We start from the raw sequence: 25,801 nt of genomic DNA on the forward strand, positions 1-25,801 counted from the left end.
ATCCCATGTCAAAGGAACTTTTGAATGATGACTCTTAAAAATTTAATTGCTTGAAGAGTTCATCACAGAAATTCAAGAAACTTTATTTCAAAATATTCACAAGGCTAAAGAACTCATTTTTGTTTTTGAAGTATTTTTTAAACATGTATAAATAATAGCCTGAAAGAATAAGAGGGACTATACCTATATGTTCTTAAAGATTTCATGGTTGGTCCAGACAGAACAATTCTGTTTGACTGTTTTGATTTCTCATGTAGCAGAAAGAAGGTGGAAAGACAGAAATTGATTATTTTATGATAGTAGTATTTAGGATCGCATCACCTTTGCCCATTTTTTACACCTTGCCATGGTAAATCTTGGTCTTCAAAATTTAAAGTAGGTCCCTTTGTTGCTGTCACTTATACTTTAATACTGTTCATGTAATAACTGCAGTTGTCTTTTCTTCATTAGAGATATAAAAAGTATTAGAATTTCAGTTTGGGGTTTAAGAGTTATGGGGATATTTGTAACTTGGTTCATTTTTCAAATAGCATTAGGTTAATCCTCCAGAGTTGTAAATCTTTAATGCTGAACTTTTTAAAACAAGAAATGTGACTTCAGGCATTAGTCTCAGTTTAAAATGTGATGTTTGAAACAACTCAAAACCTATGGGACACTGTAAAAGCAGTGCTAAAGGGAAGGTTCATAACAATACAGGCTTACCTCAAGAAACAAGAAAAAAGTCAAATAAATAACCTAACTCTACACCTAAATGAAGTGAAGTGAAGTCGCTCATTCGTGTCTGACTCTTTGCGACCCCATAGACTGCAGCCACCAGGCTCCTCTATCCATGGGATTTTCCAGGCAAGAGTACTGGAGTGGGTTGCCATTTCCTTCTCCAGGGTATCTTCCTGACCCAGGGATTGAACCCAGGTGTCCCGCATTGTAGCCAGATGTTTTTACCCTCTGAGCCACCAGGGAAGTCCACTCTACACCTAAAGCGACTAGTAAAGGAAGAAATGAAGAGCACGAGGGCTATCATAAGGAAAGAAATTATTTAAAAATTAGGGAAGAAATAAATGCAAAAGAAACAAAAGAGACCATAGCAAAAATCAACAAAGCTAAAAGCTGGTTCTTTGAGAAGATAAATAAAATTGACAAACCATTAGCCAGATTCATCAAGAAACAAAAAGTCAGATCAACAAAATTAGAAATGAAAATGGAGAAATCACAGTAGACAACACAAAAATACAAAGGATCAAAAGAGACTACTATCAGCAACTATATGCCAATAAAATGGACAACTTGGAAGAAATGGACAATTCTTAGAAAAGTATAACTTTCCAAAACTGAACCAGTAAGAAATAGAAAATCTTAACAGGCCCATTACAAGCACAGAAATTGAAACTGTAATCAGAAATCTTCCAGCAAACAAAAGCCCATGGCCAGAAGGCTTCACAGCTGAATTCTACCAAAAACTTAGAGAAGAGCTAACACCTATCTTACTCAAACTCTTCCAGAAAATTGCAGAGGAAGGTAAACTTTCAAACTCATTCTATGAGGTCACCATCACCCTAATACCAAAACCAGACAAAGATGCCACCAAAAAAAAAAAAAAAAAAAAGAAAGGAAGAAAATTACAGGCCAATATCACTGATGAACACAGATGCAAAAAATCCTTAACAAAATCCTAGCAAACAGAATCCAACAACATATTAAAAAGATCATACATCATGACCAACTGGGCTTTATCCCAGGGATGCAAGGATTCTTTAATATCCACAAATCAATCAATGTAATATACCACATTAACAAATTAAAAGATAAAAACCATATGATTATCTAAATAGATGCAGAGAAACCTTTGACAAATTTCAACATCCATTTATGATGAAAACCCTCCAGAAAACAGGAATAGAAGGAACATGCCTCAACATAATAAAAGCTATATATGACAAACCCACAGCAAACATTATCCTCAATGGTGAAAAATTGAAAGCATTTCCCCTAAAGTCAGGAACAAGACAACGGTGCCCACTCTCACCGCTACTATTCAACATAGTTTTGGAAGTTTTAGCCACAGCAATCAGAGAAGAAAAATAAATAAAAAGAATCCAGATTGGAAAAGAAGAAGTAAAACTCTCACTGTTTGCAGATGACATGATCCTCTTCATAGAAAACCCTAAAGACTCCACCAGAAAATTACTAGAGCTAATCAATGAATATAGTAAAGTTGCAGAATATAAAATTAACACACAGACGTTCCTATACACGAACAATGAGAACACAGAAAGAGAAATTAAGGAAACAATCCCATTCACCATTGCAATGAAAAGAATAAAATACTTACGAATAAATCTACCTAAAGAAACAAAAGCCTATATATAGAAAACTATAAAACACCGATGAAAGAAATCAAAGAAGACACTAATAGATGGAGAAATATACCATGTTCATGGATTGGAAGAATCGCTATAATGAAAATGAGTATACTACCTAAAGCAATCTGTAGATTCAATGCAATCCCTATGAAGCTACCAATGTTATTTTTCTCAGAACTAGAACAAATAATTTCACAATTTGTATGGAAATACAAAAAACCTCGAATAGCCAAAGCAATCTTGAGAAAGAAGAATGAACCTTAAGGAATCAACCTGCCTGACTTCAGGCTATGCTACAAAGCTTCAGTCATCAAGATAGTATGGTTCTGGCACAAAGACAGAAATATAGATCAATAGAACAAAATAGAAAGCCCAGAGATAAATCCACACACCTATGAATACCTTATGTTTGACAAAGGAGGCAAGAATATACAATGGAGAAAAGACCATCTCTTTAACAAGTGATGCTGGGAAAACTGGTCAACCACTTGTAAAAGAATGAAACTAGAACACTTTCTAACACCATACACAAAAATAAACTCAAAATGGATTAAATATATAAACATAAGACCAGAAACTATAAAACGCCTAGAGGAGAATATAGGCAAAACACTCCCTGACATAAATCACAGCAGGATCCTCTATGAACCACCTCCTACAGTAATGGAAATAAAAGCAAAAATAAACAAATGGGACCTAATTAAACTTAAAAGCTTTTGCACAACGAAGGAAACTATAAGCAATGTGAAAAGACAGCCTTCAGAACGGGAAAAAATAATAGCAAACTAAGCAACTGACAAAGAATTAATCTCAAAAATATACAAGCAACTCCTGCTGCTCAATTCCAGAAAAATAAACGACCCAATTAAAAAATGGGCCAAAGAACTAAACAGACATTTCTCCAAAGAAGACATACAGATGGCTAACAAACACATGAAAAAATGCTTAATATCACTCATTATCAGAGAAATGCAAATCAAAGCCACAATGAGGTACCATCTCACGCCAGTCAGATTGGCTGCTATCCAAAAGTCTACAAGCAATAAATGCCGGAGAGGGTGTGGAGAAATTAAGGAAACCCTCTTACACTGTTGGTGGGAATGCAAACTAGTACAGCCACTATGGAGAACAGTGTGGAGATTCCTTAAAAACTGGAAATAGAACTGCCATATGACCCAGCAATTGCACTGCTGGGCATACACACTGAGGAAACCAGAATTGAAAGAGATCCGTGTACCCCAATGTTCATCACAGCACTGTTTATAATAGCCAGGTCATGGAAGCAACCTAGATGTCCATCGACAGATGAATGGATAAGAAAGCTGTGGTACATATACACAATGCAATATTACTCAGCCATTAAAAACAATATATTTGAATCAGTTCTAATGAGGTGCATGAAACTGGAGCCTATTATACAGAGTGAAGTAAGTCAGAACGAAAAACACCGATACAGTATACTAACGCATATATATTGAATTTAGAAAGATGGTAACGATGACCTTATCAAGATAGCAAAAGAGATACAGATGTACAGAACAGTCTTTTGGACTCTGGGAGAAGGCGAGGGTGGGATGATTTGAGAGAATAGCATTCAAACATGTATATTATCATATGTGAAACAGATTGCCAGTCCAGGTTCAATGCGTGAGACAAGGTGCTCAGGGCTGGTGCCCTGGGATGACCCTGAGGGATAGGATGAGGAGGGAGGTGGGAGGGGGGTTCCAGATGGAGAACACATGTACACCCATGGTTGATTCATGTCAATGTATGCCACAACCCACTACAATATTGTAAAGTAATTTAGCCTCCAATTAAAATAAATAAATTAAAAATAAAATAAAATGTGGTGTTTGAAGGCCATAAATGGTGTTTACAAAGTTATCTGATAGAGCCTAATTGGAGGAAAGTCCAGAGTAAAAATCTGGTAATTTGTGTGGAGAGAAAATAGCAGGTGGAAGATGGTAGCTGAGGTGAAGACTTTTAACACCTAACTCATAGGTGTACTGTTTGGATTTAGTGTAGTTTTGAGTCTAGTGTGGCCAAAGAATTCTTCAGATGATATTCCAAATAATTATAATTAAAATGGATTGAGTCCCTTAGATGTTTTGATGGGAAAATTAGCCATAAAGTCCTAGACCTCTTATTTGAAAAAGTTAAATTTTAAGTTTACTAAGTTAAACAGTTCAGTTCAGTTCAGTCACTCATTCGTGTCCGACTCTTTGCGACCCCATGAATCACAGAACGCCAGGCCTCCCTGTCCATCACCAACTCCTGTAGTTCACTCAGACTCATGTCCATCGAGTCTGTGATGCCATCCAGCCATCTCATCCTCTGTCGTGCCCTTCTCTTCCTGCTCCCAATCCCTCCCAGCTTCAGAGACTTTTCCAATGAGTCAACTCTTCGCATGAGGTGGCCAAAGTACTGGAGTTTCAGCTTTAGCATCATTCCTTCCAAAGAAATCCCAGGGTTAATCTCCTTTAGAATGGACTGGTTGGATCTCCTTGCAGTCCAAGGGACTCTCAAGAGTCTTCTCCAACACCACAGTTCAAAAGCATCAATTCTTCGGCACTCAGCCTTCTTCACAGTCCAACTCTCACATCCATACATGACTACTGGAAAAACCATAGCCTTGACTAGATGGACCTTAGTCGGCAAAGTAATGTCTCTGCTTTTGAATATACTATCTAGGTTGGTCATAACTTTTCTTCCAAGGAGTAAGCGTCTTTTAATTTCATGGCTGAAATCACCATCTGCAGTGATTTTGAAGCCCCCCAAAATAAAGTCTGACACTGTTTCCACTGTTTCCCCATCTATTTCCCATGAAGTGATGGGACCAGATGCCATGATCTTTGTTTTCTGAATGTTGAGCTTTAAGCCAACTTTTTCACTCTCCTCTTTCACTTTCATCAAGAGGCTTTTTAGTTCCTTTTTAGTTAAACAGTATACAACTCTAAAAAATGTATATGTCACAAGGTTAAAAGTGCAAAATGATAATAGTTAACATTATTATAACCTTGTTCTGTACCTTTGTTTCTGATTTCTTGTGTAAAGTTCAGGTATTTATAGTGAGAAAAGGGTTTTCCACCCTCACATTCTGGAGGGCTAGAAGGAGTTAATTTGTTGTGCCAAGCTAGTGCTAAAAGTCCTCAGATAGTTGTGCATTTTAAGTTATGGTATAAATACAGCAAAATGCAACAAAGTGCAACAAAATATTCAAACTACATTTTACAAGTTTGGTCATTTTGAAGCTTAATTTTTGATATGCTGTAATGTTAAAACCTCTAAGTAGATGTTAGTTTTCCTGCAGTGTGTTGTGTTGATTTTCCCTGTTAAAACATAAAATATTGTTATGACTCCCGCCTGCATTGCAGGGTATACTAGACTTCACTGTTGTCTCTCAGGGTCCTTCAGTTACTTGGTTTATGCTAGTCATGGAAAGCTATCAATAACACTTTCATGCTTATACCAAAGAATTAAATCTGATCCTTAATATCTGGTATTTTGCTTGTAAGTCTACTGATAAGGGATTATTGGAAGCCAGTCATACAATTTGAAAGTAAACTCTAGTCTCTCTGTAGGTTGAGGACTCATTGCAAAACATTTTTGCAAATATGAATGCTTAGATTTGATTCATGAACAATACATTTTAGACTGGTTTAGAATTATTGATAACTTATGTTAAAGCAAAGGAAAAACAACTGAGCACGAGTTTTCTATCTTTAGAGCAGTTTGTGAAAATATGGTAAAAAGATGTTTTCATTTTCTTGTTCTTTTAAATATTATTATACAGTGCTATTATTAATGCCTTATTTTTAAATCTTAAAAATCCCTCCAAATATTGATATTAAGTGCATCAAACAAAATGTCTTTGGTATTTTAAACTTTTGCTCTTCATGCATCTGTAATTTCATTTCCTTTTTAAACATAAAATCTTGCCTTTGTTACAAAAAAAAGAACAACAAAAAACCTCTGAGCAAACAAGAATCCAAAACCAAAATTCAAAGAAGAATTAATACCCAAATTCTCAAACTCTTCCAAAAAAACAGAAGAGAAGGGGATGCTTTCAACTTATTTTACCAGGTCAGCCTTACCTTGATACAAAACCAGACAAAGATGGCAAAAAGAAAGAAAATGACACATCAATACCACCAGGGCACTTAGATGTAAAAATTCTCAACAAAATATTAGTGAACCAAATTTAACAATACATGACAAAGATCATACACCATGATCAACTGGGATTTAGTCCAGGGATGCAAGGGTGGCTCCACATTCAGAAGTAAATTGAGGCAATATACCACATTAACAAAATTAAGCATAAAAATCACATGGTTACCTCAGTGGACACAGAAAGAGCATTTGACAAAATTCAACATCTATTTATGAAAAAAAACTTTCAACAGTGAGTATAGACGTCATGTAACTCAAGTAATAGAGACCATATACAGCAAGCTTACAGTGAATATCATACTCAACAGTGAAAAAATAAAGAGCTTTTCCTCTAAGATCAGGAACAAGACAAGAATGCTCACTCTTGCCACTTTTATTCTACATAGTATTGGAAATCCTAGCTACAGCACTTAGGCAAGAAAAAGAAATAAATGTAATCCAAATGGAAAAGAATAAAAATGATCACTATTTGCAGATAACATATATTATATTAAAAAAACTCTCCAGATTTTTTTCACCAAAAATATCTATTAACTAACCAACAAATTCAGTAAAGTTGCAGAATACAAAATCAATATATGAAAATCTGTTGCAAACACAAGTAATGAACTATTAAATACTAAAAAAATGGTTTCATTTACAAATGCCTCAAAAATAATAAAAATAGTCTAGGAATAAATTTAATCAAATATATAAAAGACCTATACAATGAAGAGTATAAGACATTGATGAGAGAAGTTGAACAAGACACAAATAAATAGAAAAATATTTCCTGCTCATAGATGAGTAAAATTAAAATTGTTTAAGTGTCCATACTGCTAAAAGCAATCTTCAAATCCAATGAAAATTCTATCAAAATTCCAATGGCATTTTCACAGAAATAGAACAACCTTAAAATTTGTAAAGAATCACAAAAGATCCCAAGTAACCAAAGCAATCTTGAGAAGAAAGAGAAAACCTGGAGGCATCACACTCCCTTATTTCACACTATATTAGCAAGCTGTAAAATAACCAAACACTATGGTACTGGCACAAAAACAGACACATGATAAAATGGAATAAAACTGACCAGAAATAAATCCATGAATATATGGTCAGTTAAGTTTTGATCCAATTAAACTTCAAACCAAATATTTACAGAATAATATTTTGAGCCGAAAAACACAAAGGGGGAAAATTTCTTCAATATAGGCTGTTGGGAAAGTTAAACAACCACATGCAATATAATGAAACTGAGCCATTATCATATACCATATACAAAAATTACCTCAAAATGAATTAAAGAGTTGAATGTGAGACCTGATATACTAAAACTCCTAGAATAAAGCCTTTAGAAGATCCTTGAAATTGTCTCAGCAATCATTTTTTTGCATCTGACACTAAAAACAAAGGCAACAATAGCAAAAATAAACAAGTGGGACTCCATCAAACTAAAAAGCTTTTGCACAATAAAAGAAATTATCAACAAAATGAAAGGACAACCTACTGAAAGTGAAGAATATCTGAAAATCACATACTGGATAAGGGATTAATATACAAATTATATAAAGAGTTCACACAACTCAATAGTAATAACACCCAAATAGACCAATTAAAATATAGGTGAAAAGATTTGAAGAGATATTATTCCAAAGAAGATACAGAGATGGCAACCAGCACATGAAAAGATTCTTAATATCACTAATCATCAGGGAAATGCAAAGCAAAATCAGCTCACACCTGTCAATATGGCTGTTAAAAAAGAAAAAATAAGTGTTGGCAAGGATGTTGAGAAAAGGAAACACTTGTGCACTGTCAGTGGAAATGTAAATTGATGTAGCCACTATGAAAAACAGTATGGAGATTCCTCAAAAAATTTAAAGTAGAGCTACTTTATGATGCAGCAATTCTACATTTAGGTATTTATCCAAAGAAAATGAAAACACTAACTCAAAAAGATATCTAAACCCCCTGCTCATTGCAACATTACTTGTAATGGCCAAGATGTGAAAACAATCTAATAGCTCATTATTGGATAAATGGATAAAGAAAATGTGAAATGTGTACACACACATACACACACACACAATTGAATGTTATTCTGCTATAAAAAAGGCAAAATCTTGTCAATTATGAGAACATGGATGGACCTTGAGGACATTATGATAAATGAAATGAGTCAGAGAGTGAATGACAAATACTTTATTATCTCATTTATATGTGGAATCTAAAAAAGAGCAGAATCAAATTCATAGATATAGTGTATAGATAGGTGGTTGCCAGAGGTGAGAGTTGAAGGGCTGGAAAAATGGATGAAGAGGGTCAAAACATGCAGTCTTTCAACTATAAAATAAACATGTCTTGGGATGTAAGGTACAACATGGTTAACATTGACTATAGTTGATTATATTATACCATATTGCATATTTGAAAGTTGTTAAGAGAATAGATCTTAAAGTTCTCATCAGGGGGAAAATTTTTTGTAATTACATAGTGTCCTATGTTAGCTATGATTATTTTGGTGATTATCTTGCAATAAACACAAATATCAGATCACTATGTTGTACACCTGAAACTAATATAATGTGCTAATTTTTTATATCTCTAAAAAATGAAATATGAAAAACACTTTCCAAAACAAAAAAACTCTAAATTTTAAGTATATCATATTTGAATTGCAAAAAATCAAAGATAGAGATAATGGGGTTCTGACTTCTACTTGAAGAAGGAAAAATGAGGAAAGGAAAGCACCAAAATTCATACCATTCCTATTGTTCTGGTCATCAGTTCTCTTCCACAAAGACAGAAATCACATCAGTCATTCTTACAGTTCTACTGTAAGCTAGGAATTTCTCTTGGCTTGACCTTCAAAATGTACCCAGACTAACTATACTCAATATACTGTAACAACCTATAAAGGAAAAGTGTCTGAAAAAGAATGTATATATAGAGAGATATAGACAGATAGATATACTTTTCTGAGTCACATTGCTGTATACATGAAACTAACATGAGCTGGACTGTGAAGAAGGCTGAGCACCGAAGAATTGATGCATTTGAACTGTGATGTTGGAGAAGACTCTTGGGAGTCCCCTGGACTGCAAGGAGATCCAACCAGTCCATTCTGAAGGACCTCAGCCCTGGTGTTCTTTGGAAGGAACGATGCTAAAGCTGAAACTCCAGTACTTTGGCCACCTCATGCGAAGAGTTGACTCATTGGAAAAGACTCTGATGCTGGGAGGGGTTGGGGGCAGGAGGAGAAGGGGACGACTGAGGATGAGACGGCTGGATGGCATCACTGCCTCGATGGATGTGAGTCTGAGTGAACTCTGGGAGTTGGTGATGGACAGGGAGGCCTGGCGTGCTGCGATTCATGGGATCGCAAAGAGTCAGACACGACTGAGCGACTGAACTGAACTGAACACAACATTGTAAATTAACTATACTTCAATTTTTTTAAAAAGATGAAAAAAAAGTACCCAGAACCTGCTCACTTCTGCTATAGTCTGCATTTTTTTCCATTGTGATCCAAGTGTCATCATTTCTCACTTGAATTACTATAGGATTTTTGGGTGGATCATACAAAGTGCCAAGTTGGTTCTCTTTTTTCTAACGGAGAGGGCAGATCATAACTCCTCATTTCTCAAAACCCTATCTCTTCACATAGCCTATCAAACCTTATGAGATGTGGGCCTTGTTTTCTAGCCAGCTCTGCCTCAGCTTATCCCTGGCTGGCTTTGCTCTAGAACACTGTCCTCAGCCTTTGCTCAGTCATCCCTTCTGCCTAGAACATTTTGTATCAGTAGCCAGGCCCTAAACTCTCCCAGGGCTGGGCTATCCTCTTTCCTTCACCACTGTGTGTGCATTCCACCCACCTGGTTGCCAAAACCCCACAGGCTTTAAGGATATGAGTGCAAGTCTCTTGGAAGCAGTATGACTGAAAAGAGATTTTTGGTCCAGTGTGTTCAGGGAGCTATTTGTAGAAGACATGACTCAAGAGATTATTGCCCAAATTCCTCCAGAGCTCTTGAACTAAAAACCTGATAGAAGCCAGTTTCTGCCAGGGTTTTATCCTCACACCTCATCTTTGTCCCAACTGAGTTAGGAGATAGATGGGCCCAGGGTTTGAGCTGCGGGAGTTTGTCAAACTGGAATTTTATTTTTCTTAGACACTCCAAGCACAAAGTTATGGCAGGATCTGAACTGTGCTGGAGTAAAGAGATAAGAAGACCACATCTCTCATTCCTGAGGCCAAGGAAGTCTCCTCAACTACACATATGCAAAAAGACTCCTAAGGAGAGAGGCATCATCCCATAATATGTGTTGTCATAGTCATTTTAGCCTTTGCACTGGAATCCAGCTTAGCAAAAAGATGTACATGAATATCAGGGAGGGTCCTAAGGAAGTTCAGATGTGGAAAAAAGAAGTGAGATATTTGGCCAGAGGAGAACCAAGACCCAGAAGATCTGTTCCTAGATAAATGATAAGCCACCTCTTTACTGCGCTCCTCCTCTTTAGGGAAGATGCCCATACCCTTTCTCTCCAGGTGTGTATTTCTGCCTTGCCTCTGTCTTAAATAAATAAACTGCTTCTCTCTGTGCTCTTCCACATGTTGTGTTGTGCTAATAATAATACACTTTGTACTTGTTTTTACAGTTTTTACCTCCGTAAAATATTCTTGCTTTCAAATGGGGCAAGATCCAGAGCAACTTCGCTTCTAGCCTCTCTACCCTGGTGGATTAGCATCTAGAATTTCTGGTTTTCATCTAGACTACTTAGGTTCAATTCCTGGGCAGGGAACTCAGGTCCTGTTTCAGAACTGCTAGTTGCCATCTCTCTGAGATCATAACCTTGATGTTGATGATAAAGAATCAACCTGCCCACCCCCCCCCAAATGGAATGATACACTTGTAATCTTTTCACCTTTCATGATATTATTCTTAGAGGAAGACTATGAAGAAGTTCTAGTCTTTACACACTGATTCTTATATTTAATGAACAATTTCAAGAAGGCACGAGTCTCTTTCCATTGTTCAATAACAAAAGAAACATGTCGGGCTTACTTTATTGGTGCAGACGATAATGTGAAGCCCAGAGAATGGAGTAACCTTGTCCAAGGTCACACAGTTCCTACAAGTCAGACTCCATCTCTGACCTTTGCATCACATTTCAGTAAGCAATGAATTTTATATTGGTTCTCCTTCCTCACTTTTAATACGAGTTCAGAAGAAAGACCGTCCCTAGCAATTCTGGGGAAATGGTAAATAATATATATCTATGGGTCTTCATAAGATGAAAATAGAGGTGCTCATGGGGGAAAGATTCATTGTGAAACTAATTACTACTATCTGTTTCCTTGACATCTTCCATTCAATGTTTTCAGATTGCTCAGCTCATAGCTTCACCCCAGCCAGGCAGAGGGTTCAATTTGTTCAGAAGAGGAAAGCAAGCCACGAAAGAATCTGAGCTTTTAGAGGAAGGAGAAGAACAAGAGAGGAAGCCCCAGAAGGGTGGGCATGTCTGTACTCTCTATCTCCCCTGCATCTTCTGCATCTTCTTCAAGGCCTTCATTACCTCCTTGTTCCTCAGGCTGTAAATGAGTGGGTTGAGCATTGGGGTGAGGATGGTATAGAAGATGGAGGTGGCTCGGTCCCCTGCTGGAGTCCTAGCAGAGGCTCTCTGCATGTAGCTAAATATGGCTCCCCCATAGTAAAGACCCACCACAGCCAGGTGGGAGGAGCAAGTGGACAGAGCCTTCTGTTTCCCCTCAGTGGAGGTCATGTTAATTACAGCCATGAGGATCCAGGCATAGGAAGCCACAACGACCCCCAGGGGCAGCAGCAGCATGATCACGCAGCAAGCATAGATGAGGTCCTCAAAGAGGGATGTGTCTGCACAAGAGAGACGCAGCATGGCGGGGACCTCACAGAAGAAGTGGTCTACCTGGAGAGAGCCACAGTAGGGGAAGCTGAAGACCATCCCTACATCAATCACACTGTCAGCCACTCCACCCATCCAGGATGCCAAGGACATCAGACAGCAGACCTTCCAGTTCATGAGCGCAGGGTACCGCAGGGGGTGACACACAGCCACATACCTGTCATAGGCCATGACTGCCAGGAGGAAGCACTCAGCTCCTCCTACCATGACCACTAAGAAGATCTGAGTGGCACAGCCACCCCGAGAGATGAACTTACTTCCCGAGAAGAAGTTGGCTGCCATCTTGGGCACCACTGCGCCCATTATGGTCAGGTCCATGATGGAGAGCTGGCTGAGAAAAAAGTACATAGGAGTGTGCAGGCGCCTGTCAGCCTGGGTGAGCAGGAGGAAGAGGATGTTGCTGGCCAGGGCTGTAGCAGAGGCCAGAAGGACAAGGGAAAATAGGAAGAAGTCATATGGTGAGTAGCTGAACAGACCCAAAAGGACAAAGTCTGATAGCGAGGTATGGTTCCAGATATCCATGGCCTTGACCCTGAGGGAAAAATAAATGAGTAAACATCAAAACGAAACAACTTACCTGGCATCTCCATCATATACGCAAACTGTCTCCTGTTTCTTCTAGAGAACGGTGCCCAGCTGTCTGTCTTATCCCTGTCCTTTCCCTCTGCAGTGAAATCCTTTCCCTCTCATTTGTCCTCAATGGTTACCAAACAAGATTTGATCCTTATTTCTCTTGAAAACTAGTTAGTACGCCCCCAGAGAAAGGGGCCTAAATAATACAAAGGGAGAGAGAGAAGGGATTTTATGGCAAATAGCTATAGGTTTAGGAAAAGTGGATATAGATTTAAGACTATGAGAGTATTGGAGTTTTCAATAGAGAGTAGGAGAAGGAAAAGTGTATAACAGATGTAAGAATAAATGCTATTAAAAATGTAAGGCTTTCATTTTCCCTTCCCCCATTTTCTTAGAGCATTTACTTTAGAGAAATTTGTAAGTTATTTGACTCTGAAATGTACACAAACATTTTAAAAGTGAAATCATCTTCTAGCTAGCTTTCAGACCCAGTAGTGTCTTTCTCAAAAACTTGAGCCTCCAATTAAAATGAATTAAATAATTTTTAAAAACTTGAGATCCATATCTTTTCATTGCAATCATCCAGGAAGATAGAGCCCCTTCTTCCCCGGCTCTGTAGGAGGGCAGGACCCTAACTTCAGCAGGCACCTTGCTCCAAGTTGCAGAATTCTCTCTTGTTGTAGAATGAGAGAAGTTTATTTTCCTTTGAATAAAGCCATTTAACCAACACAGTCACTCCAATTACCAGGTGAATCTAGAATAAACTCTGTGTGCCAAATGGTGCTGTCAAGCCTCTTATTTGAGAACTGGTTACTGTTTATCCTGAGAGCATGAATATAATGGATTATCCTTGCCTGGATGTAGAAAAGAATGATATTCTCATGTCTTTGCATTTACTTGGCAGATCACTTATAATGCACATCACATTCTGATTTAATGTTTATTCAAAAATAAAGCTGTTTTCTTTCTCTTATACCTTTTTGGACAGGTTTTCAGGGTAGGAAGGAGGTTTAGTTTTTGTTATATTTCTAGAGTCAGGAAACTGTGGCAGTGGGGAGAGAAATCCCAGGACATAGTGAATTATACAAACACGCCAGCTCCTGGTGGCTCACACGATAAAGAATTTGCCTGCAATGCAGAAGACCTGGGTTTGAACCCTGGGGCAGTAAGATCTCCTGGATGAGGGCATGGCAACCCACTCCAGTATTCTTGTCTGGAGAATCCCTATGGACAGAGAAGCTTGGCAGGCTACAGTCCATGGGGTCACAAAGAGTGGGAGATGACTGAACAACGAAGCACAGCCAGGCAAGGGAGCCAGTGGACAGCTCGGGTAGGTAGATTCCATGATCAGCACAGGCAGGAACATTGCAGTGACAGAGACACATGTGTGGCAGAGGCACAGCAGACGTGCCTGCCCACTTTATCTCAGTTCAGAGGCTGGAGGACAGATGATCAATGGTAAAAATTTTCCCCCAAAAAACTAGGATTATCATATTTTGGTGTCTGATGCTGATAACATTTGTCACTTGACAGCAAGGAAGCATCTCTGTGTCCAGCCTGACACTATAATCTGAAGCCTGAAGTGAAACTAACTTCACATTTCTGGGTCACATTCAGTCCCTTATCTGTCAGGTCTTCCCTCACCTGCTTCAGCACCTACCACCTCTATTCCTTTCCCCAGAGTTCATCTTTCACTCTGACCTATAAATCTCAACAGAAATGGGTTAAACCCAAGCAATATACAAAGATTTAGTCCTCAGGGCAATGCGTGAGCAAGTGGTGACCTGAGAAATCCCCTCACAGACTCTCCTCCAACTCCATAGCTCCAAATAAAAATTGGTAGAACTAACCATCCAAGATGTTCTTCTGCTTCTTACAAAACTAATGAGCTCATGCCCCAGGTTTATATCTCTAGTTGCAGAGCAGATATCTTGGGAGACCCAACTTGCTCATAATGACCCCAGGGAATAGATAGAACCTCCATCCCAAGGAAGAAGCCAAAATTAATGACATGGCTTCAGGATAAAGTTCATTCCCCATAGCCCTGGCTCTGAAAAGCACCCCAGACTCCCTTCTAAGCAAAGGATGGACCCATCCCTTGACACGTCCACCTACACTTCCCTCAGGACTCTTAACCCTCACTTCACCCATGGGAGCTAGGAGAGAATGTGATCACCACTAAGAATCAGAGTGAATCTATCTGCATTCTGAAAGTTTGGTCATGGATGATGAATTGGTCCCTGGTCAGTTAATCTATGACACTTGTACTCAAGTGATGTCCTATACCTTTATGGACTTGATTGTTGGTTTTTTGTTTTCCATTCAAGAAGCTATATTTGTGCACTATGGAATGAAACAAAGAGCAGCCACATGAGGAAAGCAAAGGGTCTTTATTCAGAGCTTTTGATAGCAAAAGGGTCAGCCACTGTTGCTTGCATTTTGGCAGAAACACAAAGGCAGGCAGAGGAGTAGGAAAGCTTTAGAAAAAGAGAATCTCCACATATGCCCTGATTGGAGAATACTAGTGTGGTGAATCTGTTGGCAGGCAACAAGAGTACCATTATTGGTAGGGTACATATTTGGCTCTTTTTGGTTGGTCTTAACTTGAAAGTGGGACAAAAAATTAGGGAAGTTGTCAGTTATTAATCAAGCCTTAGACATTTGGGGCCTATTGTTACAGAAGCGATTGTTAATCTTCCTATATTGTTACCAAAGTGAACACTCTATCTTCTACAAGACTGACTTATAAAAGACTGCCTTCCTAGCTGGACTGTTTATTATTGACAAGAGGGTTGATTTCCTGGGCAAGTTCTTGCAGTTTGTGGGTCAGAGTTCTCTTTTTATATATGATCCATTGTCTGTATGTTCAATCTCTCAGCAGCTATAAATGTGAATATCACATTGCTGCATTTTAGTATGAAAGCTGTTAAGAGAGAGTTCTAAGAGTTCTCATCACAAGGAAAATAATTTTGTATTTATATGAGATGATAACTAAAGTTAATTAAATTTTGTGATAATCTCATAGTATATTTACATCAAATCATTAAGATGTACACTTGAAACTTATACAGTGCTATATATCAGTTATATCTCACTAAAACTGGGAGGAAAAAAGAACACTCACCATAAATAAGGTTCTAACAATGCTGAAAGAAAAGGGAAAAAAAAAAAGAAAAAGTTTGGGTATATACAATGGGTTACAATTCATCCATTAAAAAATAAGGAAATCCTGCCATGTGCAACAATACAGAAGAATCTTGAAAGCATTCTGCTAAGTGAAATACATCAGACAGAGAAAGACAAATACTCCATAATCTCACTTATATGTAGAATCTAAAAACAAAAACAAAACCCCTCATAGAAACAGTTTCTACTGATTGTCAGAGGCTGGGAGGAGGTGGGTAGGGGACACGGCGGGAGAATTGGGTGAAGGAAGTCAAAAGGCACAAATTTCCCATTATAAGATAAATAAGTTCTTGAGATGTAAGGTACAGCATAGTAACTATAGCTAACAGTACTGTAGTGTATATTTGAAAGTTGTTAAGAGAGTAGATCTTAAAATTCTCAACACAAGGAAAAATCTTTGTAACCATGTGAGGTGATCGCTCACTAGCTCAGTTGCTTCAGTCGTGTCTGACTCTTTGCAGTCCTATGGGCTGTAGCCTTCAGTGGTGTCTCAGATTCTTTCCGTTGCTGTAATAAATGACCACAAACTTGGTGGCTTAAAACAATTTCTTCTCTCTTACAGGTCTAGAAGTCAGAAGCATAACATTAGTTTCGTTGGTTTAAAGTCAGAAAGCTGGTTGCTTCTGAGGTCTCTGAGGAAAAATTCTTACTTTGTTCAGATTCTAGCAGCCTCCTGTATTTTTTTATTTCTGATCCCTTTCTCTGTCTTCAAAGTCAGTAGCATATCATCTTCAAATCCTTCAAATAGCTTCCATTGTCTTATCTCTTCCTTTTACAGTCAAATCTTCATATCCCTCTCTTTTGTGATTCTATTTAGGTCCAGATAACTCAAGGCAGGGGCTTCCTTTGTGGTTCAGTGGTAAAGAAACTGCCTGCCAATGCAGGAGATGCAAGTTCAAGCCCTGCGTTGGAAAGATCCACTGGAGAAAGAAATGGCAAACCACTCCAGTATTCTTTCTTGGGAAACCCCATGAACAGAGGAGCCTGGTGGGCTATATATAGTCCATGAGGTCACAAAGAATTGGACACAATAGTGACTAAACAGCAAACTCTCCATCTAAAAATCATTATCTTAACAAATTCAAAGTCCTTTTTTACCATTTGTATTCCTTTCCTGGGACGCTGGAACAAAGTAACATACACTGGGTGGCTTAAATGACAAACATTTATTATCTCAGTTCTGGAACTAGAAATCTGAAATCAAGGTGCCTGAAGGACATGAAGAACTGGTTCTGTGCTTCTCTCCTTGCTTCTGCTAGCATCAGGCATTCCTCGGCTTTAAAATGGCATTCTCCTTGTGTCCCTTCACATCATCTGCTGTGTATGCCCATCTGTCTCTATGTCCACATTTCCCTTTTGGATAAGGACATCACTCATGTTGTATTTGAGTCCACTCTAAAGACCTCATCTTAACTTGGTCACCTACAAAAGACCTTACTTCCCAATAAGGTCGCATTCACAAGCAGTGGGGACTTCAAATCTTCATGATTTTTATTTATAAAAACACATGTATAAAAAGATACAATAATCATAAGTAAAATAGATACATAAAATGCCTCGTGAATAAAACAGTGTTAATGACAGATTTGTTCATAAGCATGAAATCAAGAAGGACCCTGTGTTACTGAAAGCTTGGCCTATCTTTGCACCAGTGCTGAGTCAAATCCCAGAGACAGAGTTTTGGATAAAGTAAAAAGCTTTATTGCTTTACCAAACACTGGACTTCTGCCCCAAAAAACTATGTGTCTCCACCCCAGAGAACCTGATGAGGGGTTTTATAACAGTGGATTAAAGGTGGGGTCTCTGACAATAGGGTGTGAACAGCCTTGGATTCCCTTAATCTCATCTCAGATGGTCAGTCTCCTAATCTTGATGAGTTTCTCTGGTCCCTTTAATCTTGTATCAGTGGTTTCTTGGCTGTTCCTCCCCTGTTTGGAACTCAGGAAAGGTCATAATGACTGGAGCCTTGCTGGCAAGAGATGGGTGACAGAAAGACCTCTGTGCCTGGGAGCCCCATAGGGCCCCACTTGCAAAGCTTTCTCAAGGGTAGATCCCCCATGCCCCCTATCTCTTATTTGTAGAAAAACTTTAGCCTCCAGACCCACATATGCTGTGTGGAGTTGAAACACTTTATTTTTCACCAAGCATTTATAAATATTTAAGTGAAATGGAGGAAAATAAATAATAGATTAACATTCATAACATTAAACAAAGCAAATTTTGTTGCATTTAACTTTTAATGAATTCCATTTGAACTGTGAGTCATTCAAGAAAGAAACCTATTTGGGAATTTCTTTCACATTCCAAGAACCCTTGAAGTTACCCACCTCTCCTCACCCACTTCAGCTGCCCCACCCATCTCAGTCACCATCAAGGGTGACTCTAACTACAAAATAAATCTCCAGAAGTTAAATTCCTGGGCCTAGCAATATATTTTACATTTGGGGAGTATTGCTAAATTGTCCAAAATGTATGAGAGTCCCTGTTTCTCCAGTAGAAGCATCCTCTTGCCCAGTCCAAATGGTCAGGGCAGGGATGCGGCTCTGCTGGGGTCAGAGCTCCACACAGCATATGTGGGTCTGGGGGCTTTGACTTTTGCTAACTGTTGCTAACCCTGAGGCTGCAGTTTCACTAAAGGGTGATAATCCCAAAGACTGAGAGGTTTATGTATTTATTTATGAGAGATTAGGTGGAGATTGGACTTTCCTGGTGGCTCAGATGGTAAAGAATCTGCCAAACGGTGCTAGTGATAATGAACACACCTGCCAATGCAGGAGACACCAGAGAGGCAGGTTTGATCCCTGGATGGGGAAGGCTAGGGCAACCCACTCCAATATTCTTGCCTGGAAAATTCCATGGACAGAAGAACCTGGCAGGCTACAGTCCATAGGGTCACACAGAGTCAGACACGACTGAAGTGACTTAGCAGTGACCCACACACACAGGTGGAGATTAATGTAGTGGCTTCCAGGCAATAGCACCATGACAAACTCCTTAAATTCCTTGTCTGATGTCCCCTCTGTCTGATGATCTAGACAGAGGAACTGTAAGAATTTGGTCTGTTCAACTCATCCTTTTTGTTTCCTCTTTGTTTTCCATTCTAGAAGCCACTCTCTCCAATCATGGCAAGAGTATCAGAAGTGCCCAAAAAGGTTCTTAACTTTTACAGACTTTGAGTTGTGGACAGACCTGTGTGTACAAAGTATGTATGTGTGCATGGGATTAGGGAGGAAGTGGGACTCAGGAGTGGGGGAAGGAGAGTTCTTTATACTGCTTTTTATAATTTTTTTAAAAATAACACGACAATGTTTCTATGTTTATTTCTTCATTACACTCACAATCTTATTGGTATTTGTTGTCATCAGGGAAACAGAGCAGAGGGATGGAAGTCAACTCTTCTTGGGGACTCAGGGATTTCTTCCTTAATTATATTAATTCTAATATCTAAAAAGTGGATCCCAATCCTGTTTCCAATCACAGAGAACTCTGAAAATAGACTAATTTATCTGATGCAAAATCAGCACCTAAATAGACAGATCTTTAAATGAGGGAAACAACATGGCAATAAAATAGATAACCTGGAAGAAATGGACAGATTCTAAAAAAGTTCAATCTTCCAAGACTGGACCAGGAAGAAATAGAAATTATGAACAACCCAATTACAAGCATTGAAACTGAAGCTGTGATTAAAAAAAAAAAATCTCCTTCAAAACAAAAGCCCAGGACAAGATGGCTTCACAGGAGAATTCTATTAAACATTTAGAGAAGAGCTAATGCCTATCCTTCTAAAGCTCTTTCAAATAATTGCAGAGAAAGGATCACTTCCAAATTCATTCTGTGAGGCCATCATCATCCCGATACCAAAACCAGACAAAGATAACACAAAAAAAGAAAACTACAGGCCATTATCACTGATGAACATAAAATCATCAACAAAATTTTAGCAAACAGAATTCAGCAACACATCAAAAAGCTCATACACCATGATCAAGTTGGGTTTATTCCAGGAATGCAAGGATTCATCAATATATGCAAATCAATCAATGTGATACACCATATTAACAAATTGAAATATAAAAACCATATGATCATCTCAACAGATGCAGAAAAAGCCTTTGACAAAATTCAGCATCCATTTATGACTAAAACTCTTCAAAAAATTGGCATAGAAGGAAGCTACCTCAACATAGTAAAGGCCATATATGATGAGCCTACAGCAAACAGCATTCTCACTGGTGAAAAACTGAAAGCATTCCCCTTAAAATCAGGAACCTGACAAGGGTGTCTGCTTTCACCACTATTATTAAACATAGTTCTGGAAGTCCTAGGTACAGCAATCAGAGAAGAAGAAGAAATAAAAGGAATCCAGATCAGAAAAGAAGAAGTAAAGCTCTCACTGTTTGCAGATGACATGATACTGTACATAGAAAACCCTAAAGATCGTATCAGAACATCACTAAAGCTAATCAGTGAATTTAGCAAAGTTTCAGGATACAAAATCAATGCACAGAAATCACTTGCGTTTCTATATACTAACAATGAAAGATCAGAAATAAAAATTAAGGAATCAATTTCATTTACCATTGTAGCAAAGAATTAAATACTTAGGAATAAACTTACCTAAGGAGACAATTGGAGAAGGCAATAGCACCCCACTCCAGTGCTCTTGCCTGGAAAATCCCATGGACGGAGGAGCCTGGTAGGCTGCAGTCCATGGGGTCGCGAAGAGTCGGACACGACTGAGCGACTTCACTTTCACTTTTCACTTTCATGCATTGGAGAAGGAAATGGCAACCTACTCCAGTATTCTTGCCTAGAGAATCCCAGGGATGGGGGAGCCTGGTGGGCTGCTGTCTATGGGGTCGCACAGAGTCAGACATGACTGAAGCGACTTAGCAGCAGCAGCAAGGAGACAAAATAACTGTACATAGAAAATTATGACACTAATGAAAGAAATCAAAGATGACATAAACAGATGGAGTGATATTCCATGTTCTGGGTAGGGAGAATCAATATTGTGAAAGTGACTACACTACCAAACACAATCTACAGATTTAATGGGATCCCTATCAAATTACCAATGGCATTTTCATAGAACTAGAACAAAAAATTTCACAATTCATATGGAAACACAAAAGACCCAGAATAATCAAAGCAGTCTTGAGAATGAAGAATTGAGCTGCAGGAATCAACCTTCCTGACTTCAGATTATACTACAAAGCTATAGTCATCAAGACAGTATGGTACTGGCACAAAAACAGAAATATAGACCAATGGAACAAGATAAAAAGCCCAGAAATAAATCCATGTACCTATGGGTACCTTATTTTTGACAAAGGAGTCAAGAATATATGATGGGGCAAAGACAGCTTCTTCAGTGTATGGTGCTGGGAAAACTGATCAGCTACATGCAAAAGAATGAAATTAGAACACTTCCTAACACCATACACGAAGATAAACTCCAAATGGATTAAAGACCTAAATGTAAGACCAGAAACTATAAAACTCTTACAGGAAAACATAGGCAGAACACTCGATGATATAAATCAAAGCAAGATCCTCCATGATCCACCTAGAGTAATGGAAATAAAGACAAATGTAAACAAATGGGACCTGATTAAACTTAAAAGCATTTGTACAGCAAAAGCTTTTTTACAGTAACTATGAGCAAGGTGAAAAACACCCTCAGAATCGGAAAAAATAATAGCAAATGAAACAACTGACAAAGTATTAATTTCCAAAATGTACAAGCAGCTCATACAACTCAATACCAGAAAAACAAACAAACCAATCAAAAAGTGGGAAAAAGACCTAAACAGACATTTCTCCAAAGAAGACCTACAGATGGCTAACAAACACAAGAAAAGACGATCAACATCGCTCAATATTAGAAGAATACAAATCAAAACTACAATGAGTTATCACCTCACTGTCAAATGACCATCATCAAAATGACCATCTACAAACAATAAATACTGAAGAGGGTGTGGAGAAAAGGGAGCTCTCTTGCACTGTTGGTGGGAATGTAAACTGATACAGCCACTATGGAACAAGGTATGGAGATTCCTTAAAAAGCTATGAATAAAGCCACCATATGACTGAGCAATACCATTCATAGACATATACCCTGAGGAAACCAAAATTGAAAGAGACACATGTATCTCATTGTTCATTGTAGCACTATTTACAATAACTAGAACACGGAAGCAACATAGATGTCCATTGACAGATAAATGGATAAAGAAGTTGTGCTACGTATACACAATGGAATATTACTCAGCCATAAAAAGGAACACATTTGAGTCAGTTCTGATGAGGTGGATGAACCTAGAACCTATTATATAGAGTGAAGTGTTTCAGGAATAGAAAGATAAATACCATATTCTAACACACACATGTATATAGAATTTAGAAAAATGGTACTGAAGAATTTATTTACAGGGCAACAATGGAGAAACAGACATAGCGAATAGACTTATAGACCTGGGGAGAGGGGAGGAGAGGGTGAGATGTGTGGAAAGAGATGCATGGAAACTTACATTACCGTATGTAAAACAGATAGCCAAGGAGAATTTTCTGTATGGGTCGGGAAACTCAAACAGGGGCTCTGTATCAACTAAAGGGGTGGGATGGGGAGGGAGATGGGACAGAGTTTCAAAAATGAGGGGATATATGTATACCCATGGCTGATTCATGTAGAGATTTGACAGAAAACAGCAAAATTTTGTAAAGCAATTATCCTTCAATTAAAAAAGAAATAAAAAAGAAACTGGAACATAAACTCACCAAATTGGTAAGAATCAGAAACACGTTGGATGGTTAATTCTATAAATTTATGTTTGGAGCCGTGGAGTTGGAGGAGTGTCTGTTTAAGTCTTTCTCAGATGACCGCCTGCTCATGCATTGCTCAGAGGACTAGATCTTTGCGTATTTCCTGGGTCTGACACATCTCTGCTGAGCTTCACCAAGTGGAGTGGAAGGTGAACTGTGGGGAGTTGAATGGGTATGGTAAGTGCTGAAGGAGGTGAGAAAAGACCAGAAGATGAGGGATTAAAGGTTAACAGGAAAGGGAAGAAATGGATCTGACTTCAGGCTTCTTCCTATAGACTGTCAGGCTAGATACAGGGATACCTCCTTGTTATCAAAGGTTGTCAGCAACAAGGACTGGAAAGATGGTAATCTTAGTTTTCTTGGTCAAAATTGTTATCATTGCTTATTTGTTCCCCAGTCTCTGGACTCAGCTCCAAAGTAGGCAGACAAACCTGTTGGGTCATTACCACAAGTGTGCCCTCATCAGTCTGGCGTCCATGGTTATGCTTCATTCCTGCCAGTGCTGATCTGGAATCTACCTCCCTGAGCTGTTCTCTGGCTCTCTTGGTAGGCATATCTCTGTAACCTACCAGGTCCTAGGATTTCCCTGTCTCCTGCCATGATCTTCGACTCTGGACAGTTTACTTATCACTGCTGAGATGAAAATGGCATTGGGCGTGTACATTGTCCTACACCTGGAGACGTAAAAAAATTAAATATATGATTAAGCCCCTTCCATACCCACTATCAGTCACCTATAAGGTGGAACCAAGGCATATGCACAAAGACATCTTCTCAGATGTCTTAGAGACATAAGCATGACCCGGGTCATGACCACAGCATCCCAAGAATCTCACTCTTGCTTCTTTTTTTCTATTCATAATTATATTCCTATCTCAAACTGTTTCAAGACTCTTTGTCCCTCTTTTGCACCTCTCCAATTTTTACTAGGGGAAATTCTTGAATTGTAAACGTGACATCACACAAGACAGAAGGAACACACTCCAAGAAAGCACCCCTGGAGGCCCACCACTTGTAGAGTGAGCAATGACTGGTCCTTCCTTGGTAAATTCAATGAGTGTCACTGAATCTTGGAAGAGTCACTGCCTCTCATCAGTTTAGAGTCAACTGAGGTTGTACACCAGGTAACGTGAATGATGTACAACCGGGAGACAGATGTGTCTAAGTCCTTGCCCTCATATATACCAGAGTCCAAGTAGCAAAGTGGGGTGAAAGGTTAATCTACATCCAGAGAGATATTTCTGAGTTTTGAGGTTCTCCTGATGCATTTGACATAAAACTTACTTCAGTGGCAGTGCCTGCTGTGTTGGGAAAATATAATTAAAAAGCAATGTCCTCCCTACCCTGAAAACCTTCCACAAAGGTAGATGAGAAAGAAAACTGTTTTATTTTTGAATAAGCATTAAATCAGAATGTGATTTGCATCACAGATGATCTGCTAAGAAATTGCACAGAGAAGGAATATCAACCTTCTATATAGCTAGGTGGTGACAAATTATTACATACATGCACTCAAGATAAACAATAACTAGTCGTCAAGGAAGAAGCCTTGACAGCAACTTTTGTCAGGTTCCATGCTTAATTCATATGGCAATTGGCATGATTCTCTGTGTTTGTTACTTGGCTTTTTCCAAAGGAAATACAGACTTCTCACAGGTTTTGACAAGAGAGAGTTCTGCAGCTTGGAGCAAGGTGCCTGTAGAAGTTAGGGTCCTGCCCTCCTACAGAGTGTGGGAGGTAAGGATTCTATCTTCCTTGATGATTACATTTCAAAGAGATGGATTTTAGATCCTTGAAAAGACATTTCTGATTCAGAAGTTTGGTTAGAGATTATTTTACTTTTAAAAGATTGATATAGCTTATCAATTCCTGGGCTTCCCAGGTGGCACTAGTGGTAAAGAATCCATCTGCCAATGCAAGTAGATGTAAGAGACACGGGTTCAATCCTTTGTTCAGGAAGATCCCCTGGAGGAGGGCAGGATACCCCACTCCAGTATTCTTACCTGAAAAATCCCTTGTATAGAGGAGGCTGGTGGGTTACAGTCCATAGGGTCGCAAAGAGTCAGGCACAACTAAAGCGACTTTGCATGCATTCACTTACCTTATCAGAAACATAAGGAAGTTACAATTATACTTCTTCTAAGTAATTGCTAAGGAAAGAGGGAGGTAGGGGTCTTTTCCTTTGTTTTCAAGTTGGTTTGTCCTTACATCTATTCCCCCCTTTCCCACCTCCTCTCTCTCTCTCTTCACACCCAAGACTCACTAGAGGAAGAAATTTTCCTCTACTTGTCTAGGCTTTCAGGATGGTCTAAGAATTAAATACACCGGATACACATTTACTGGAGAAAATCAAACAAAGATTTAATAACTTTCATACGTGGGAGAGACCCAAGAAAAGTGATTAACTCACCAAAAGGACAAAAGTGAAAGTGGAAGTCCCTCAGCCTGACTCTTTGCGACCCTGTGGAAAGGACCTCACCTTCAATACTATCTTGGCTTTCAATACAAAAGAGGATGTTGGCGGTCCTGGTTTGTGACTATTTACATGGTGATGAAAAAGCAAATGTTTGGTAAATAAATGTTTGCTGGGCTACGCAGTGACAATGGGAAACTGAGTGACCTCTGATCTCTAGGCCCTACCTAGAGTCTGCTCTCACACACAGGTACACTGAGTCCATGTTCTTTGCAGATTTCCCTTTTGGTACTCTTTTAAATTCTTTTAGGTACTTGGGGTGAAAGTCAGTTCCTTCTTTAGTCTT

General features: G+C 38.7%; 1 protein-coding gene across 1 annotated transcript; it reads right to left on the reverse strand.

Moving 5' to 3' along the window:
- Nucleotides 1–12,041: 12,041 nt before the first annotated feature.
- On the reverse strand, nucleotides 12,042–12,974 carry LOC101110938 (olfactory receptor 2M3-like). The gene has a single exon (XM_012179234.4). The coding sequence runs from the start codon at nucleotides 12,972–12,974 to the stop codon at nucleotides 12,042–12,044; it is 933 nt and encodes a 310-aa protein (XP_012034624.2).
- Between the last annotated feature and the right edge of the window lie 12,827 nt (nucleotides 12,975–25,801).

The sequence above is a fragment of the Ovis aries genome, chromosome 5, assembly GCF_016772045.2.
Source record: "Ovis aries strain OAR_USU_Benz2616 breed Rambouillet chromosome 5, ARS-UI_Ramb_v3.0, whole genome shotgun sequence".
NCBI lineage: Eukaryota > Metazoa > Chordata > Mammalia > Artiodactyla > Bovidae > Ovis > Ovis aries.